This window comes from Metopolophium dirhodum, chromosome 5, assembly GCF_019925205.1.
Source record: "Metopolophium dirhodum isolate CAU chromosome 5, ASM1992520v1, whole genome shotgun sequence".
NCBI lineage: Eukaryota > Metazoa > Arthropoda > Insecta > Hemiptera > Aphididae > Metopolophium > Metopolophium dirhodum.
Genome location: NC_083564.1, coordinates 10,332,518 through 10,353,099, shown reverse-complemented (window position 1 = coordinate 10,353,099; position 20,582 = coordinate 10,332,518). Strand labels below are relative to the sequence as shown.

The following is a 20,582-nucleotide window of genomic DNA, read 5'->3' as shown; positions in this document are numbered from 1 at the left end:
AATCTTAATGTTATAAATCTAGAACTTGTATATTCGCATTGAAAAGTGAATGTGAAATGTCAGAATTTTTTTTTTTTTTTTACCTACTATTATTTTACCTAGTGTATTTTATACTGACTTTTTGGCGATTTTAATAAATTTCTCGAGGTATTAAGTGCATTTTCTAAGGATTTTTAATGCATTTAATTCAGAGGTTTTAATTAATACACCTCAGATATATTGTACCTATACATGTTATTTTTGTTTTATTTTTTTAAATGACTGTTAATAATAACGGAAGCGTAGAAGGGCCAACTGATTATCACAAGGAAAAAAATTATACATGTCGTTCACACAACATAACTTTATATTGCTTCTCGATTGATTGACAAAATTTTTTTGTTAGCACCAGTACACACGTTAAACTGCTGTCGTTAAACTGCAACAATCTATTATCTTTCTAATAACATTATTATTACTATTATTATTATAAATTTATTACTACGTATATTGAATATCCATTTCTTTAAGTTATAATTAATATTATTATCGTATATATTAGATTAAATAATAAAATATTTAATTTATATTTATCTAATAATATTTGATATTTCACAATTTTGAAAAACTTTCATCAATAGTTTAATACGGTTGTAACTTGTAAACAACTTAATAATTAGTTAACAATACGTTATCCGCATGAATGCATGCTTTATATACACTGATCTCAGTCCGTGGTTATAAAATTATATGACTTATGACGTAATCGCTGCAATGACCGCATAGAATATTTTGTACAAATATAGGTATCAGCAGTACATAATCATTATATTTTCTCTATAAATTTGATTACAATAATACACACATAATTACGTCCACGATAACCACACACGTTGTTACGTCATAGTAACTACAATAGTTTTAAGAGGATGTTAGCGCAATATTTGTTTTCTCTCTCAAAACCACTCACAACATAGATAAAAATCTTTCCCCTTAAAATCGTCTTTTTATGATTTTTGAGTAATCTTAGAGTGAAATCGCCTATTACAATAATTATTATTTGATTTTGAATTTGACTTTCAAAAAATGAAAAAAAAAGTGTTAATTTAAATGATGTTTTACTTGTTATGAGACAGTATTATATTTTAGTCAAATCGACGTGTCAAACTCTCAAAAATATTATCCTCTATCATTTTTGTAATGGGCAATTTTACTCTAAGATTATTCAAAAGTATATAAAAAAAATAATTCTGCGTAAATGCTTTTTGTCTATGTTGCGCGTGGGCCAGAGAGAGAAAACAAACCGTGCACCACCACTGGCATACTCTTAATGCACCGCGGTTACCACGGACTTAGGTCACGAAAAACAAAATGTGTATCATTCCGGTGCTGGCTAAATGTTGTGGCCTGTGCTACATCTTGCCCACTTGTATATTTTATCAATGATGAGCTACAATCGAGACAGCCAAAACACATGATTGATAGACAATAGTAGAAAAGCGACTTCCCCAGTTATTAAAAAGTTAATATTTCTTGTAAGTCGTGAAGTGTCTTACGCGATTGCACGGCGTAACATATAGGCAATACAGGTACGTTACTGTGTTGAAAAACATCATCGAACGGGCTTTTAGAAACCGTTTCCCGAGTTCCGTATACTTTTTTACGACAGTAAAAACACATAAAAATTTAGGAATAATGAGTCAGCTATACCTAAAGCGTATATTATTGTCTCTAAATTATACATAATAATAGTTAATTGCAAATCGTTGAAATTATGAAAATCACAAGACGCTAAAATATGTAACAGTTATTATTATTTATTATGATACTGGCATCTGGCGACGTTATATATGTATTATATTACCAGGTTGGTGTCTGATATAGTGAAATTATAATATTATAATCACATCGTGGAAGAATGTCCAGTACGCAACATACCAGACGGAATGAAACACCTCGACAAGGTTACAGCAGCGGCAACAAAACGGCTAACCAATCTGGACATTAGAATCTAACTGCAGAGCAATAATTTCAGTTTTCAATAGAGGGGGGCAAAGGTTTTGAATGGCCCGAATGGGTGAAAAAAAAACCGCTCGCATCACTCGCAACCCACTAATATCTTCTTACATTTTTTAATAGTATCCTTTTTATTAACTAGGTAACATCATTTTTAAGCATAAGGTAACAGATATTTTATAAAAACAATTGTATACCTATATCAGTTAAAAGTCTACAAATTATTATATGGCAATATTTATATTGATAAACAAAATTATTAGTAGTTTATTACTAAAGGACAATACCGTTTATTAGGATAACTTCTTTTTTTTACTTTTGAAAATATGTCAACTGCATTATCTATAAATCAATTTTACCTGATTCATCACTTAAAGGCTTATAGCCTATACTCTATTACTCTTATATAGGACTAGGTATACGATATATTCTCAAATTAATATTATCTTAAATTATAATATATATTTTAGATTCTGAGTGGAACGATGAATGTATTGATTTTACAATGATGTGTGTTTTTTTTAAAGTTTTTTTTTGTGCAGTCATCACCTTTTAGGACAGTAAAAGTGCTTGGATTTTCTTCAGCCGTATCTTTTCTGATAGGAAAGTGAATCTAGTTGGTACTTTGGGGGGTCAAAAAAATATGAAGTATGTTCATTTTTTCTTCGCAAAACCATAGATATTATATTATCTATGCACAAAACACACTCACACAAACAAACAACGTCCCCGTATACGTCTAAATATAAATATATTCTAACTATCAATTAGTAAAAATGTAACATCGTGATAATAATTTCTTAGTACCTACATAGTATAATATTTTCTGAAAATATTATAAAATAGGCATGTTTTTGTGCTAATAAAATATAATAATGGTATAACAGCAACAACTGGGCACCGGCCCATCGGGTCACTTTTAAAATCAGACAGGGGAAAATGCCCACCTTGCCACTCCCCCCCCCCCCAAATGACGCCACTGAATCTAAGACTATAAAAATAGTATTCCGTCTCACCATCAAATTGTTCATACCTATATATTTTATATTATTCTATCTTATTTCTTTTAAATATATTTAACTAATTACTACTGTAGTGATCCCTCACTGCTCGCTTATATTTTTGAGTTCGTCGACGTTGATGTTTAATGTAGGAGAGAAGGTTGTAGAGAGACAAGTTGCACAAGTTAGTTATAAGTAATTTATTTAAAAAGTAATTAATTTTATATATAAATTTGAAGACAGAGCGAAAAGCATCTGCCCGAGACTCAGCGTGTGCGTAGTGCAGACTCTGTACTAAATCTAATCTTACTATAGATTCTATCTTATATTTATATAAAATCTATACGGATACAAATGTACACGGTAGAGTCCAGGAGGTGGATATTTGAAAGGAACCGGGCTGGACGTTGTTATTGCAAAAACAACCCGAGCGAATGGTTGGTACTTATTGGTGCCAAGTTATTTAAGTTTTGCAGATATTTATAATCCGTTTACTTAATCCTCAAATTGCGCTGTCACTCACGGATTATTTTCATAGGTTGTTTTCGTATTTTCGTGGAAATGCAAAATGTTTTTTAATCGCGCTGTCAACTCTAGGTACGTACATTGTACGTGGTTCCTGGAATCGTTGATGTAGTTAACCTTCTTGTTGTTGTTGTCCTATGGTTGACGTAGTTAACCTTCTCATTGTTGTTGTCCTATCGTGGGAATGTACTTAGAATATTAGTAATACCGTCGGTTTACTACATTCCTCCCCTCGAAGATGGAAGTCCCTGACTTCCGCTAATTCAAGAATGTCCGAAGTGTTGGGTAGCCGGTAAGGCTGTTTCTTGGTGCGAGTGGAAACTCGACCATGTCGATTCCTCTTGACGACATCATTTGGTTTGCGTTTAGTTCTTCTGTCTCTTCCTGTGACTGTGCTACTTCCGTGTGATTTGTTACTGTTTTTTGCTTTAACCATATTTATTATTAATATGATTACTGTCATAAAAATACTACTTGTTATTACATATAATATATAATCGTTGCGTTCTTGCGCGTCCTCTAGCTCGTCAATTTTGTTGTCGACTTTCCGTTGTTTTTCTAATTGTTTGTTTGACCCTGACACTTTATGTAGATCCTCCATGTTATTTGTTTTAACATGGTAATCTTCCATTAAGTTGTTGTTGTCGGTGAACGGCATATCCTTTATGTGTTCTAAAACTGATTTCGGGTTGAAATCCATATATTCAGATTTGTAATCGACTTTCCCTGGTATGAGTACGTCTCTAGCGGCGTACGCTTTACAAGTTTCGTTTAAACTTAAGATACCTACACCTCTTAGTGTTTTGCTGGTGGATTCTTTATCTTCGTCGCATGTAATGAATACTATGTCATAGTTGGTGACGTAGATCCACTCGTTTTTGAATCGTTTTTTGTGAAAGATGGATGTACCCATTTGTACGTGCATGATTTCGCAGCTTGTTGGAACTTTTATAGGATCTTGGAGTAATTGTACTTCGCACGCTGGTCTACTAGTACGTGGATGTAATGGATTACCTTCAGGACACAAAAGGAAGTCTCTAGCGTGTTTACAATGTGTGTAATAAAATTCGTCATAAAGAGCATAGTGTTCTTTCGTCTTACTTATAGCTAGATACTTATTACTAGGTTTTATATAATAACAATCGTTTTCGGTGCACACTGGCACAGGTATTAAATTATACAAAATAAAATCATTTTGATAGATTAGAGGTAAAGTAAGTATAAACACTAAGTTGTCATTTGCATAGTATATAGTAATGTCTGAGAGCTTTACTAATTCGTAAATATTTTGTATGTCTAAATCAGTAGGTAAATCGGTGCCCCCAGGTAATGACACTTTAATGTCTTTAATGTTTTCTAAAAAATCGCGTGGAGATATTAAACTGGTATGAATTGTTCCTATTTTTGCTTGTTGTATTATTTCGAGTAATGTATTGGTTTCTAACATATGTTTTGTTATTAACAAATTTACAATTACGAAGTGTTTTAACAAGTAATTTTTTGTTTGTTGTTCCCTAGATATATTAATAGATTCGTTATATACAAAAGTTGTATTATAGTTTTCGTATTCGTCAAACTTGGTTTGTAATTTAACTATTTTTATTTGTTCTTTAACGAATTTTGTTTGTGTCGCGTCGTGCGTTTGTCCTATATTAAAAGTAAATCTTTTTATACATTCCAGATTACATATTCCGTATATTAATCTGGCTGCCTTTGCTATTGTTCCTAACGTTGTACTTCTTTTGGAAAGTTTATGTTCTATGGATTCTATCACTAGTTCCCTTCTTTTACGTAGTTCCCTTACTATAGTATTAGCTGTGTACACTAAGTTTTTACAATTGTTATCGACATTGTGTGCGATGGTTATACATAGTGTTTCAGTTTGGTTCATAATATCGTCAATATAAACAAACCGTTTCTTATACTTAGCAAGATTAATATATGCAGTTAGGTCCCATTGAGACGTAATAAGTTTCAAAGGTCCCCGGTTCTCGTAGTATAGGCCAGAGTGTCGTGTTAGTTGTTCGTCGGTGTATCGAAAAGTTCCCGACGTGAATGGTATTATCAGAAGCATAAGTCTGAAAATCGTTTCAGCTTATTAGTTAAATATAGTTTTATAATAAATAACCTATTCCTATGTATACAAGATAAATAATAATAATAATAATCTTGTCCCCCATTAATAATAAAAAAAAATACGAATAATCAACCCGATATATATATATATAATAATAATAATAATAATATTAATAATAATTATAATGTAATAATAACCCGTCTCCAAAATAAAATGAATATAATTGTATGACTTAATGTATCCTACAATTTGTTTTTTTTAATTTAATTTAGCCGGTAACCGCGTTTTCGATCATACCACGGTAATGAAATTTTAATTTGTTGAATAAACAACGTGTCCATATTACGTCAGTTCTAGGGTCGTGGGCTTCCGGAAAACCGTGATCGCCGTCGCAGACGAGCGCATGTGCTTCCTCAAGCTTTAAAGCCCGCCCTTTTTTTTCCGAAAATTCCCAAATGTAGGGAGCATATTAATTTTTTTGTGTCCGTATCTATTAGTTGTAGGTCGAACTCTCCGTTGTTATTAGTGTCCCACCCACGCATGGTGAACATTCTACAATAGATATGTAGAGCCTCCAGTATTTTTACGTCCGTGGAGCCCTCCCACAGAATCAGAGCATCATATTTATGTAGAATGTTCTGTATGGCTGGACGTGTTAAATTTGGGCGCAACGTGTGATCGGAATCATAGATTTGGGCGAGTATAGGGATTAGTTTTTTTGGCTTTCCTTTAAAAATGGTCAAGAGATGGCGTACCATAGCTTTCCATTCGCCAGTGGTTACCGGTTCGTGGGTTTTGAGTTTCAATGCTCGCCCTTCGAGTTTTGTAACTATGGGTTCGTGGCGACCACAGACAGCGCCAGATATTAAAATTGAATTTTCTTTTCCTAATTGAGCGAACTCAAAATCTACGATCCGGTAACCACTGGCGAATGGAAAGCTATGGTACGCCATCTCGTGACCATTTTTAAAGGAAAGCCAAAAAAACTAATCCCTATACTCGCCCAAATCTATGATTCCGATCACACGTTGCGCCCAAATTTAACACGTCCAGCCATACAGAACATTCTACATAAATATGATGCTCTGATTCTGTGGGAGGGCTCCACGGACGTAAAAATACTGGAGGCTCTACATATCTATTGTAGAATGTTCACCATGCGTGGGTGGGACACTAATAACAACGGAGAGTTCGACCTACAACTAATAGATACGGACACAAAAAAATTAATATGCTCCCTACATTTGGGAATTTTCGGAAAAAAAAGGGCGGGCTTTAAAGCTTGAGGAAGCACATGCGCTCGTCTGCGACGGCGATCACGGTTTTCCGGAAGCCCACGACCCTAGAACTGACGTAATATGGACACGTTGTTTATTCAACAAATTAAAATTTCATTACCGTGGTATGATCGAAAACGCGGTTACCGGCTAAATTAAATTAAAAAAAACAAATTGTAGGATACATTAAGTCATACAATTATATTCATTTTATTTTGGAGACGGGTTATTATTACATTATAATTATTATTAATATTATTATTATTATTATATATATATATATCGGGTTGATTATTCGTATTTTTTTTCCGTGAATTTTGTCCGTGTTAAATCGTCGGTTAATGTGTTGGAGGTCTTGTTCCTCCTCAATCGCGATAGTAATTGCTTGTTCGAGAGAAGCTACGTCACGCGCACGTAAAAATGACCTAATGGCGGGTTTCGCCCCGTTAACAAATGCAGTGAGTGCCCCTGTTTTATGGGATGCGGCTACCGCGGCGGCTGAGCCTGGCTCTAGTCCTAGTGTTAACGCTCCTACCAATTCGTGATAACATTTTTCGGTTCGTCCGGCAAAACTACGTATGTCCTCGTCGGATCGTTGCCTAATATTACTCAGTTGTGATTGTAAATAATTAATCGAATGTGGTGCCCCAAAAACGTTACGAAGGTGGTTTTTAAGTTCGGTCCAGTTTGCGAAAATTCGGTAACGTGTAGCCTGATATGCGTCTCCCTTTAATTTAGCTATAATATTATGAAATACTATCGTTTTAATACTTTCATGGATATTATCCATTACATAGTTACACTCTGTTATGTATGAGGACAATTCTCCCTAAGTACCTCCGCTAAAGTTAGGTATGCCCCGCAAGGCGGTGTCTATTCCTAATGTGGTACTCATTATAGTAGTAAGTAATGTTCGCGGATTGTATTTAACTACTTCCCAACACCGATTTGGACTCTCAGACATATACTATATATATTTGCTTAAAACAACAACTTACAATGCAGTATTCATTGCGATTTTGTCTGGTCCTGTCTGCTCTGCGTGCTGGCGGCTCTGCTGGCTCGTCGTTGATGCTCCGCTTGGCTATGTTGAGTGTAGTTGGTGGCTTACTTCGGTCGTTCCTTCCTTCCTAGGTTTCAGCAACGTGGTTGAACTCGAGGTCCGCTGATGTACTTGATTCTGGGTTGGATACCAAAATTCTTCCTTCAGGTGACCCCACACCTGACACCAAAAGACGTGTAGTGATCCCTCACTGCTCGCTTATATTTTTGAGTTCGTCGACGTTGATGTTTAATGTAGGAGAGAAGGTTGTAGAGAGACAAGTTGCACAAGTTAGTTATAAGTGTAGTGATCCCTCACTGCTCGCTTATATTTTTGAGTTCGTCGACGTTGATGGTGAATGTAGGAGAGAAGGTTGTAGCGCGACAAGTTACACAAGTTAGTTATAAGTAATTTATTTAAAAAGTAATTAATTTCATATATAAATTTGAGGACAGAGCGAAAAGCATCTGCCCGAGACTCAGCGTGTGCGTAGTGCAGACTCTGTACTAAATCTAATTTTACTATAGATTCTATCTTATATTTATATAAAAACTATACGGATACAAATGTACACGGTAGAGTCCAGGAGGTGGATATTTGAAAGGAACCGGAGATGGACGTTGTTATTGCACAAACAACCCGAGTGAATGCTTGGCACTTATTGGTACAAAGTTAATTAAGTTTTGCAGATATTCATAATCCGTTTACTTAGTCCTTAAATTGCACTGTCACTCACGGATTATTTTCATAGGTTGTTTTCGCACTATTGTGTAAATGCAAAATGTTTTTTAATTGCGCTGTCAAACTCTAGGTACGTACATTGTACGTGGTTCTTGGAATCGTTGATGTAGTTAACCTTCTTGTTGTTGTTGTCCTATGGTTGACGTAGTTAACCTTCTCATTGTTGTTGTCCTATCGTGGGAATGTACTTAGAATATTAGTAATACCGTCGGTTTACTACACTACTATTTTATGTTTCTACATCGTATCAAAATGTTATATTTATATTTCCTATTGTAATATTTGTAGTTGTTATAGTATTAACTAGTTTTAATATTGTTAGTGTTGGATTAAACCATACGAGAAATAACAATATTATAACATATTATGACTATTATCATTATTACGATGTTTATATTTTGGTCTATCGCTATGACGCCATTAACAATATTAGTAAGACTAGATTATTTTCACCACCCGATTGTATTTTAATAAATAATAAGCTCATTAGATCAACAAAAAGTTACAGATAATAGAAGTATCATGAACACGATTTAATATAATATCTTCTAAAACCTCAATTATGTTTAGCCCATAATATTATCAAATTAGACAACCATAATAGGCCTGTAAAATGAGGTCTATAAGATTACAATCAGCAACTATAAAAACGATTATATTATTCATTTATACTTTATACCTATATATATTATAAATTATAATGTATAATAGATATATGGCATTTTAATAAATTACAACACATAAAGCTTTATAAATTTAAATTTTGAACTGGTCGACATCAATGTTATACGAGTACTGAGCGTAGGTTTTACAGACTATATGCAATAGCCGATAAGCTATCGACCCATAAACTGTAGATCGATAATCTATACGTTTAAGGTTGTTTCACACTAATCGTACGGTCACGGTCATTATTGAGGGTTTTCACATTTCTTATTAAGTAAATGAACATTTTTTTTTTTATATAGCACAACAGACATATAAAAAGGTGGATAAGTGGATATCACTCTGCTGTACAGTAGGTTACAAGTGGGTCACTGTAATGGATGGTGTAAAATTTGAATTCAATGATATAATATCATTGTATAAGTAAAACGATTCTGAGCGAAAACGGTCAGTCAGCCTATGATATTACCAAGTATATTTGATGATATTATTGTGAATAAAGTAATTTATATATAACCTATTTACGTGGAGCCTTGTTTTAAATTTTCAATCCTTAGCCATAAAAGTTAAACATTTTATAAATTTTTAACCACAAAATAATTAATAAATTATAAATTTGATAAATGTTGTCAAAATTTGAACTTTAAATGCTTATTAAAAAAAATTGTACCTATGTATTTTTAATATTTTTTAACTACTATTAGAAAGATATATCAGGAGCCTTATATTAAATTTTCACGCTTTTTTACCAAGCAAATAAAATTTTATTGATATTTATAGAAAAAAGAACTAAAAAAATTGAAAACTGACAACGTCCGTAAACAGCTCAAAAAGAGTCAAAATATTTTCAAAGTTTTATCGTGTATAGAAAATGCTAATATAAACATTCAGTGAAATTTTCAAGTATCTACAGTCATTCGTTTTTTAATTACAATAAAATAAGAAAATTGTTACATGAGAAATCGAGTGAATATCAAATGTTGTAAAAATATAAATTTCAGACGCTCATAAAAATTTAATTTAAGTTTCTTGTAGACATTTTTTTTTTGATAAAGGTAGACAAACTTATGAGTAATCTTATATTACATTTTCAAATCTTAGATTTAAAAAGAAAAATTTTTATGAATTCTCAACTCAAAATAGTTTGCTAATTTTCGTGATTTTTCTTTATTTTGTGAAAATTTGAATTTTAAATGCTTATAAATAAAAACTGTGACTAAGGATTTTTAATTTTTTTCATCTGCCTTTGAAACAATAACCTAGGAGCCTTCTATTAAATTTTCAAGCTTTTTTACTCAACAGATAAAATTTTATTGATATTTATAGAAAAAAAAACTAAAAAAATTGAAAACTGACAATGTCCGTAAACCGCTCAAAAAGAGTCAAAATATTTTGTAAATTTTATGGTGTATAAAAAATGCTAATATAAACATTCGGTCAAAATTTCATGTCCTTACGGTCATTTGTTTTGGAGTTACACCAAAAACCAAAATCGATTTTCTCGAAAACAGATTTTGCGTAAAAATTCCCGTTTTTCCTTAATTTTTCTTTTGTTTTTCACGTTGTTAGTGAAAACTACTGGGAAATTTTTATTTTTGACCCCCCAAAGTACCAACTAGATTGAGTTTCCTATCAGAAAAGTTACTATTGAAGAAAATCCAAGCACTTTTACTGTCCTAAAAGGTGATGACAGACACAAAAATAAAAAAAATAAAAAAAAAACACACATCATTGTAAAATCAATACATTCATCGCTTCGCTCAGAATCTAAAATTCCACAGTTAGAATAACTGAAAAAATCAATAAAAAAGCAAAAAAAGCCAAATAAAGCCAAAATAAATTCGTTTATTTGGAATCAGATTGACTTGAAACGAATTTATGTATAAAAATTAGATTTCTATTTTAAATATATAAAAAGAAGCATTTCTTTTAAAATCCGAGCCCTAGTAATAAGTAATAACGTTAGAATTGTACTCACTACCAAGTACATAATTAGGCATCCCACTTGTTTAGTTGTATCTTCAAACTTGTCAGTTTTCATAAATATTTATGACAATATAATTTATTTTTTAAATAGGACTCTTTGTAATTGGCCATTAATTTTGGCTATTAATTATTATTAACGCAATATTATTTGTAATTTGGAGTTTGCAATATGCATATGACCATAGCTCATGACTCATATAACATGACTTAAATCAGCGCCTAAAATAAGAATTTAGAAAAACATTATAAATTATAATAACATATTTTTAAATTGTGTATCCGGTACTGTAAAGTGTAAAGTTTAATAATATCCGGAAGACCATAAGTTCTGCCAACCTTATCGAATAATGGCAGTAGATAATAAATTATCTATGATAACAACGGCCGTGATAGCAGTTTTTAAGGTTATGTTAGAAACTAATGTAATGACGATTAGATATTTTGATCAACAATAAATTGAACAGATCAACTTTGCTTTACTAGTTTACTGATCAACAAAAATACAGAATACAGAAAATTCCAAAACTAACGTGAAAATAACCTCTGCGAACTTAATAAGTAACCATGGACATTAAACAGCAATGGATTCCTGGAAATTTTAAAAGTGTCCCCGATGTTGGACATGCAGGTTAGTTGAAATTACGATATACTACGATATAACGACTTAGAAATCGTTATTGTTTTTGATTTGATCGACATAAAAAGATGAAAAGGTAGTCCAGCACTAATCCGGCAGTCTTTTAGTCTGATATCTACCAGGATACTGAGAGACCACTGTACATTAATTCATTATTAGACAATAGTTATAATACAGTCCTATTCCACTGAATTATGATCATATTAATTAAATAAAGACATTTTTTTATCAAATGATTTATTTTTGTTTATTAGCACAACATGATATTGTACAGCACGGCTGGACTCCAATCACAACTACTACTTCTGTGCTTGGTGTTGTGTTTGAATCCGGTGTAGCTTTGGCTGCAGATACACTCACTTCATATGGTTCTATGGCGTGTTTCCAGAATAATCCCAGAATATTGACGGTATGATAGTTTTATGTCTTAATCATTATTAGGAACCTAAAAGATTAACTTTATAATTCAATAAATCATGTTGTATCAACAGGTAAATCAAAATATTATTGTAGCTGCAGCAGGTGAATACTCTGATTATCAATTTATACGAGATGTTATTGAAGAAAAAGTGAGGACTGAAAAGAGTCTGAACGATGGAATATCAATGAAACCAAAAGCTTTACACACTTGGCTGTCCCGTGTCTTATACAACCGCAGAACCAAGATGAAGCCACTCTGGTCCACATTCTTAGTGGCTGGAGTCCAAAACGATGTTCCCTTTTTGGGTGAAATCGATAAATTGGGAACTGCATTTGCAGATGAACAAATTGCTAGTGGCTATGGTGCGTACCTTGCATTGCCATTAATGCGTAAAGCTATTGATGAAAAGCGTGAAAAATTCAATTCTAAATTAACAAAAGATGAAGCTATTGATCTACTTAAAAAGTGCATGGAAGTATTGTATTACAGGTATTTGAAAATTATTTAATTATTTCTATCTCATTCTATGGGTTTCTAAAGGTTTATTGTTTATTTTGTTGTACACATTAATCCTGGTTTCAATATCTAACTTGTTTTAAATTCACAATTAAGTATTATGATGTATGTTACAGAGATGCAAGGAGCCACGATAAATATCAAATTGGTATTGTTACTAAAGACTCTGTTGAAATACAAAATCTTGCATTGAAGCCGAGATGGGAAGTTGCCAAGTTGGTACAAGGATATGAATAAACTTGAAAATCGTATATAACATACAATTTTATCTTATCATTATTTTAAAATAATTATCACATTTATGTAGGGATTACTTTTTTTTTGCTAATAAAAACGTGTATCATGGAAAAATTATTAATTTTTTCATAATTATATACAGTATATTATATTATACTAGATCTTGAATTATTATACGCACAATGCACATTCACTGAATTCATATATACGTGTTAACAGGAGGTAGGAATAATTATATATACAGGGTGATTCTTTTATCATGGACCACTCATTATTTCCAAAAGTATTAATGTTTATGAAAATATTTTTTAGATTCTGAGTGAAACGATGAATGTATTGATTTTACAATGATGTGTGTTTTTTTTTTTATTTTTTATTTTTGTGTCTGTGTACACGATAAGTAGTCGAAATAATGCTTCGATTTTCGACTTCAGTATCTTGTTCGATGGGAAAGTGAATATCGTTGGTGCATTGGGGAGGTCAAAATTTTCATTTCCCAGTAGTTTTCAAAAGCGATGTGAAAAACAAAAGAAAAATTAAGGAAAAACGGGAATTTTTACGCAAAATCGATTTTTAACAAAATCGATTTTGGTTATTGGTGTAACTCTAAAACAAATGACCGTAGATGCATGAAATTTTCACTGGTTGTTTATATTTGCATTTTCTATACACAATACAATTTTGAAAATAATTTGACTTTTTTTGAACTGTTTACGGACATTGTCAGTTTTCAGTTTTTTTAAATTTTTTTTCTATAAATATCAATAAAATTTTATTTGTTGTGTAAAAAAGCTTGAAAATTTAATAGAAGGCTCCTAGGTTATTGTTTCAAAGGCAGATGAAAAAAATTAAAAATCCTTAGTCACAGTTTTTTTTTATACACGTTTAAAGTTCAAATCTTGAAAAAATACGGAAAAATCACGAAAATTTGCAAATTATTTTGAGTTAGAAATTCATAAAAAATTTTCTTTTTAAATCTAAGATTTTAAAATCTAATACAAGATTCCTCATAAGTTTGTCTAACTTTATCAAAAAAAAAATTTCTACAAGAAAGTCAAATTAAATTTTTATGAGCGTTTTAAATTCATATTTTTACAACATTAGATATTCACTCGATTTCTCATGTACCGATTTCCTTATTTTCTTGTAATTCAAAAACGAATAACTGTAGATACATGAAAATTTCACTGAATGTTTATATTAGCATTTCCTATACACCATACAATTTTGAAAATATTTTGACACTTTTTGAGCTGTTTACGGGCATTTTCAGTTTTCAATTTTTTTAGTTTTTTTTTCTATAAATATCAATAAAGTTTTATCTGTTGGGCCAAAAAGTGTAAAAATTTAATACAAGACTCCTGATATATTTTTACAATAGCAGTTGAAAAATATTGAAAATACATAGGCACAGTTTTTTTTTATAAGCATATAAAGATCAAATTTGGACAGAATTTATCAAAATCTCGAAAATTATCAACCATTGTAATTAATAAATTATAAAATGTTTATAGCTAAGGATTGAAAATTTAAAACAAGATTCCATGTAAATAGATAATTCGGTTACCAAAAAATCTAAAAAATACACAAGCACAGTTTATTTGTATAGTCATTTTAAGTTCAAATTTGGACGAAATTACATAAAAACCTAGAATAACTATTTTAGTTATTTTGTTGTGATTGTATAATATTATTCGTGGGCACTTGAAACTTCTAATTTGTAATATTTTCATCGATATATTATGATGATAGTATCACGGTTTGTTGTTGATGTATAACGCGTTATATGTACCTAATGGATATTGTGATATTATTTCGTAAATTATGAGAAAAAATTTGTATTTATTTTTAATTTTAATATTATTTTATCATTTCCAACTCTTACTAAAGTGCAATAATATTCCATTAGAATACGCAACTTTAAATACCTAATAATTATTATAATTCCCCATAAATTTGGAATTTATTATAGGTCAATTTTTTTTTTAATACCATAGATAAGTGTATAATATGTCTTATACCTAGACTGACATATCGTCTCCACTCAGAATCGTTTTTCTTATACAATGATATATCATTGAATTCAAATTTAATACCATCCATTATACAGTGACCCACTTGTAACCTACAGTACAGCAGAGCGACATCCACTTGCCCACCTTTTTTTAATTTGTTATTCTTATAATATTTTAAGTATTTACTTTTTTGAATGACAACATACAGTTTTAATTTAATCTTTGAAAAAATATTTTTCTTAGTATTTTTATACATAAAAATCAAATTTAGGAATAAATAGTTGTTTAGTAGTTTATGAGTTATAAGTAAAGACCGGATTTATATTCTCTTAAAATACCTTAAATATGATGCTAATATTCTCATTATATTCTCTTAAAAATTTAAAAAATATGCTAAAATATGCAAAATATACAAAAAAAAAAGCAAAAATATTCAAAAATAATTAATAAACATTATATTTACTTTAATATGCATTTAAAAATTTTTTTTTTTCAATTTTATAATAATAGTGAGTTAATTATTAGGTATTTAAAGTTGCGTATTCTAATGGAATATTATTGCACTTTAGTAAGAGTTGGAAATGATAAAATAATATTAAAATTAAAAATAAATACAAATTTTTTCTCATAATTTACGAAATATTCCAAAATATGCTAAATGAGTTAAATACTCTCTAACCCATAAAATATTCTGAAATATGCAAAAAAAACTTTTTTCTACGCATTCAGAATTGAACAAATCATCCACATTTTTTACTCTCATAAGACTGCATAGACCCAGTAACGATATGTAAAAACATATAAATCCGGTCTTTAGTTATAAGTTATAAGTATTTAAAGTTTAGATAAGCAAAATGGTACAGCAGTTACCCCACAAAAGGTTGGACCACTATTTAGATCATCTTAACTTTAAATCTAAACCCAAATATGATTTTCATAATTACATGAAATATGAATGCATATTTAATAATGTAGCTAACTTAATAGATATTGGTATATAAGAAGTTCAAAAAATTGTTTTCAATAAAGTTATATCAATAGATTCCTTGAGACTGAGGGTGTTTACACCTTTGTTTTCAAACAGCTAAAGATTAGATCATAGACCATAGTCCATAGTTCACGCATAAAACAGTTCAGCTCACGAAAAATGAATATTTTTTGTTTATTTAAATGGTTTCCGTTATTTCTATTATAATTATTAGTAAATATGTGGAATGTTTTTACAAATACCTATGATATTCATAAAAAAAACATTGGCAGGTATGGGGGACAGTTAATTCTGTATAATCATGTTTAATTCTTTATTTTTTTTTAGTATCTTAAGCATCGGCAAGGCATAGATGGTCATAACCATAGTATGTTTTAATCTATTTAATTCTATCTTAAATCATGGTTAAAAAAATACATTTTTATCAACAATTATTGAAAATAATCATTTTAAAAACATTTAACATGTTTATAATTAATTATAATTAAATCAAAAAAACAAAATGTTTTGAAAATTTTACCATACATGGAAAATGCTTTTATGAATATTTGGTACGTAATAATAATTTAAAGTCTACAGTTATTCATTTTTTAATTAAACCAAAAATCAACTATATCAAAAACTGGTTTTGAGTAAACTTTTATATTTCCTAATTAATTTGAAAAATACTCAAATTTATTTAGTTTTGAGATTTGTCCCCTCTAAGTATTAACTAGAAACAAAATACATTGAAGTGAAAAATGTAAGTATTTTTACTTCTCCAAAAGGTGATGATGGACACAAAAATAAAAAAAAACATACATCATTGTTAAATCAATACATTCATCAATCATCACTCTGTTCAGAATCTAAAATGTAATTCAATAAATTGTATTTTTCATAGAAGGGTTTATTATTTTTACTGTAATATTGTGTTTAAGAAATTAATATCATTGACATCATGATAGGAGTTAGTACAGTATTTGTACAAATAAGCCTAATATAATATTATTGATATAATGACTGGTAAAAAACAATACATAATATACAAATAATTAAAATTATAATATATTTTCAAAAAAACTACTTTTTCTTAGATAATCATAATAATAATAATATGATAAAGATGATCAAAGAATCAATTATATTATATAAGACAGAATATATTGGTGTTAAATATTACTAATAATAAATGGAGGAAAGAGATAAATGAGGTTTCCTTAAAGGATTATTATACTTTTTATGTAAAAATAATAATATAAAAGATAACACATTTAATTGAGAATAGTATGACGATCATAGATATTTTTTCTTTGTTCTTTCACCTGTTTCTTCCATTTATCTTGTTGATGTCCAAATCGGTTGAGTACATTACTGCTGTTGGCTATAGATACCATTGGATCGCTTCCTCTCCTTGTATTTAACGATACAGCTGGTGGGGCTTCATCCTATATTCAAAAGTAGTTTGGTAAAAATATGTTTGTTAATATACTTTTTAATTAAAATTCAATATAAATAAATTAGAAAGATAAGTACTTCATAATTTAAATAAAAAAAATCAAAAAAATCAATACAAACACATGCATTATAAATTATTTAAGACTTCTAAAAATAAAAAGTTCATAATTATTTTAAACCTAGCATTTGTTGCTCAATATTTGTTTATTATATTTTTATAACAGACATTAAGGGACTCACATAGTGCAATATACACATATATTGTATCCAGAAATGAACATAAGTAACAACATCAAGCACACAGATCATGATGATCAAGTTAAAACATCTTATAATTGATTTACAAGCAAGGCATTCTGGATATAGTGATAAAAAATATGTATATCATTCTAATGACAGGAAAAAACCAAACAAGCACAACAATACAAAACTAAAATAGTATGTCCAACTACAACAATATTTACTGTATAAACCATATCTTTCGATGCACTTTTGTAATTTTTCCAATTTATTTTGACATAGTCGTGAAAAAAATACTTTTGTATATCACGGAACGTTAGGAAAGAGCTGCTGTTATTATATATTTTGTAAGAAAAATTGGGAGAGAATTGTTGGACTTACAAAACTACCGCTATCGGATATGGTCGCCTCCAATAAAGAACATACCTCTTCGTTGGTGTGCTCTACGTATGCGCCAACTAGCTTGCGTCTTCTAATCATTGGCTCCAGACATAGCAGGAAAAACATGTACATCACCAAACATGATATCACACACAGCACGATTAATACAACCACCTAAATAATACAATATGTAAACATTAAAGAATTAGTAACATATTCAACTTATGTTAGACAAATTCGTTACTTTCATAGTTGTAGTGTTTCTACTCTCATAAGTACAAGTGCATCGCGGGCATAATTCTTTTTTTGTATTATTCACTTCACCAATAATTGGTAAGCTTACTCCGTTACAATCACTGAAAAGCAATTAGATGGTTATTATTATTTATTAATGTCATCAATTATAATACATAAATATATTTATGTCTATGATGAACATTATTTTAACTCACTTGCTGGGAAGAACATTAGCTATATATAATTTATTATACATTTCTGTACCATTCACTATAGTACATACACATTTGCAACGGGCATCTTCATATGATTCAGCCTGAAAAATACATGTGTTAAATTAGAAAAAAAATGTTCTTTTTCTTAGCAGTTATAAATGTGTGAGTAAATACAAGAAGAAATTAAAACAACATTTTACTCATTTAGTAGGAAATGTTATTTACAATTATTTATAGATTCTTACAAAAAAAAATATAAGTAGGTATATATTGTTATTGTATACTTAATATTTTGATTAAAATCAATAGTAAGGATATCAGGCCTATGAGGTACTGCTTCCTTTGTAACACCCATTCTTGAAGTCGCGCTTTATTTAATGCTCAAGAGCAATGTGAAAATATTTGTGAAATGTCAGTTAATGTTTAACTGACAAGATTAATAAATAAAATTCAAATAACAAAGTCATAATATAACATACTTATCATATTAATTGGCAGTATTAAAATATGTAATTTTTGTATGGCTTAATAAAATGTGAACAAGAAATTAAAAATAAACACATATTTAATTCCATATTTTGATATTAAGAATTTTAAATGCTTTAAGTCCCAATCTCTGATCATGATAAATATATTTTATACATAAAGTAATTAATTATACCTAACTAATTGTAAAAGAATTGGATATTACAGTATGTGAACTATGTCAAAAATCAACAGGTAAAAAGCTTACCTTCAACAAGGTGATCAACGATAATACGCCCACCAAAACGGGAATCTTGACCATTTTGTGTTGTACTATGATACCTAATAGAAGTTAATTTTAACAAGATACGGTATTACAGCAGAAAAAAAGGTCTTGAACATGACAATTATTATAACTCAATTGTTTTGAAATTTCGATAGTTTGATGACAGAAAAAACAATAACAGGATCACCAATAAAGCACCGACTACAATGATGGAAGCCAACCATTCAATACATTAAAAGGACTTCTGATCACAATTAGCATTATGTAATATTGCAATGTTTTGTTCACACGAATAATTGTGAAAAAATTTAAAATATATAAAATAGGTAGTTAAAAAATGCCTTAGACACTTATTAGTAAAGTAGTAAATACTACATAGTAGCACAGAATGTCAAAATATATCAATAGTAGAAATGAAATAGTAGTATAGACTATAGAATACTAAAATATTATGATAATAAATGATAATAATAATATTTTATTCTGTGCCATAACATTCACCACTATCACTTTTCAATTTGAAGTTCTCATAGTGATAAGACGATAATTAATAATTATTATTAATTGGAAAGTCATAAGCGAAAGCAAGGTGTATTAAATTGATTAATACACCCATGACTAAATAATTAGTTTATTTAGTCATGAATACACCTTGGTTATAAGCACTGATTAATATACTAATATTATATAGTATATTAATCCGTGGTCATAAGTCAGTAGCTCTAATTCGTAATCAAATGCCTTATTTTTAATGTAATATAATATTACCACAATATTATTTACATACCATATTTATATTTTGTTCATACATTTATAAATACTTCATATTTTTATAAAATTGGCGCGGTTTCTGTCTTCTGAGCGTAGCGATGAGTTTTGATTTTCCTATGATGTGTGTATTTAATTTCTTAATTTTTTTATTATTTTTTTGTTGTGTTTGATTTGTACACGATAAGTAGTCGAAATAAACCTTCGTTTCCCATTGTCCATACATAATATATTTTATTTTATATTATACTGTACCTATGTAATCATATTGTTTATTTTTAAGTTCATTGTATTTAGTAAATAATAATATATAAAATTGTATTTTCGAATAATAATTTATTGTTTGTATTAAGTACTTATTTGAAAAAACCAACATGGTTTTAGACCTAACATGTCAATTGCCACCAATATTCTACTTTATCAGTCCAA

The 20,582-nt window shown here is 29.7% G+C and overlaps 3 protein-coding genes across 4 annotated transcripts; 1 reads left to right on the top strand and 2 right to left on the bottom strand.

Annotated features, from left to right (window-relative positions):
- Window positions 1–3,181: 3,181 nt before the first annotated feature.
- LOC132945234 (uncharacterized) lies at window positions 3,182–8,792 on the bottom strand. The gene is made up of 2 exons (XM_061014911.1): window positions 7,874–8,792; window positions 3,182–5,599 (listed from the first exon to the last, which is right to left on the bottom strand). The coding sequence occupies exons 1-2, from the start codon at window positions 7,885–7,887 to the stop codon at window positions 3,712–3,714; spliced, it is 1,902 nt and encodes a 633-aa protein (XP_060870894.1). The 5' UTR covers window positions 7,888–8,792; the 3' UTR covers window positions 3,182–3,711.
- Window positions 8,793–11,735: 2,943 nt separating this feature from the next.
- Window positions 11,736–13,275, top strand: LOC132945440 (proteasome subunit beta type-4). The gene is made up of 4 exons (XM_061015182.1): window positions 11,736–11,938; window positions 12,202–12,356; window positions 12,439–12,857; window positions 13,001–13,275. Exons 1-4 carry the CDS (start codon window positions 11,875–11,877, stop codon window positions 13,119–13,121), a joined length of 759 nt encoding a protein of 252 aa, XP_060871165.1. The 5' UTR covers window positions 11,736–11,874; the 3' UTR covers window positions 13,122–13,275.
- A 3,874-nt stretch (window positions 13,276–17,149) lies between these two features.
- On the bottom strand, window positions 17,150–19,837 carry LOC132945441 (uncharacterized protein CG1161). 2 transcript variants are annotated; one of them, XM_061015183.1, is made up of 5 exons: window positions 19,368–19,837; window positions 18,635–18,735; window positions 18,427–18,538; window positions 18,183–18,356; window positions 17,150–17,551 (listed from the first exon to the last, which is right to left on the bottom strand). In XM_061015183.1, exons 1-5 carry the CDS (start codon window positions 19,419–19,421, stop codon window positions 17,378–17,380), a joined length of 615 nt encoding a protein of 204 aa, XP_060871166.1. In that variant the 5' UTR covers window positions 19,422–19,837; the 3' UTR covers window positions 17,150–17,377. The 2 variants fall into 2 exon arrangements, with proteins under 2 accessions (XP_060871166.1, XP_060871167.1); XM_061015184.1 differs by having other exon boundaries at window positions 18,228–18,356; window positions 19,368–19,833.
- Window positions 19,838–20,582: the final 745 nt, after the last annotated feature.

Bases quoted from the DNA above. Each gene is read 5' to 3' on its own strand.
- LOC132945440 (XM_061015182.1), top strand. From the start codon at position 11,875: ATGGACATTAAACAGCAATGGATTCCTGGAAATTTTAAAAGTGTCCCC. The intron at 11,939-12,201 runs GTTAGTTGAAAT...TTTGTTTATTAG, and splicing joins CCCCGATGTTGGACATGCAG to CACAACATGATATTGTACAG. The intron at 12,357-12,438 runs GTATGATAGTTT...TTGTATCAACAG, and splicing joins ATAATCCCAGAATATTGACG to GTAAATCAAAATATTATTGT.
- LOC132945441 (XM_061015183.1), bottom strand. From the start codon at position 19,421: ATGGTCAAGATTCCCGTTTTGGTGGGCGTATTATCGTTGATCACCTTG. The intron at 18,736-19,367 runs GTAAGCTTTTTA...TGTATTTTTCAG, and splicing joins CGTTGATCACCTTGTTGAAG to GCTGAATCATATGAAGATGC. The intron at 17,552-18,182 runs GTAAGTCCAACA...TTTTGAATATAG, and splicing joins TATCCGATAGCGGTAGTTTT to GATGAAGCCCCACCAGCTGT.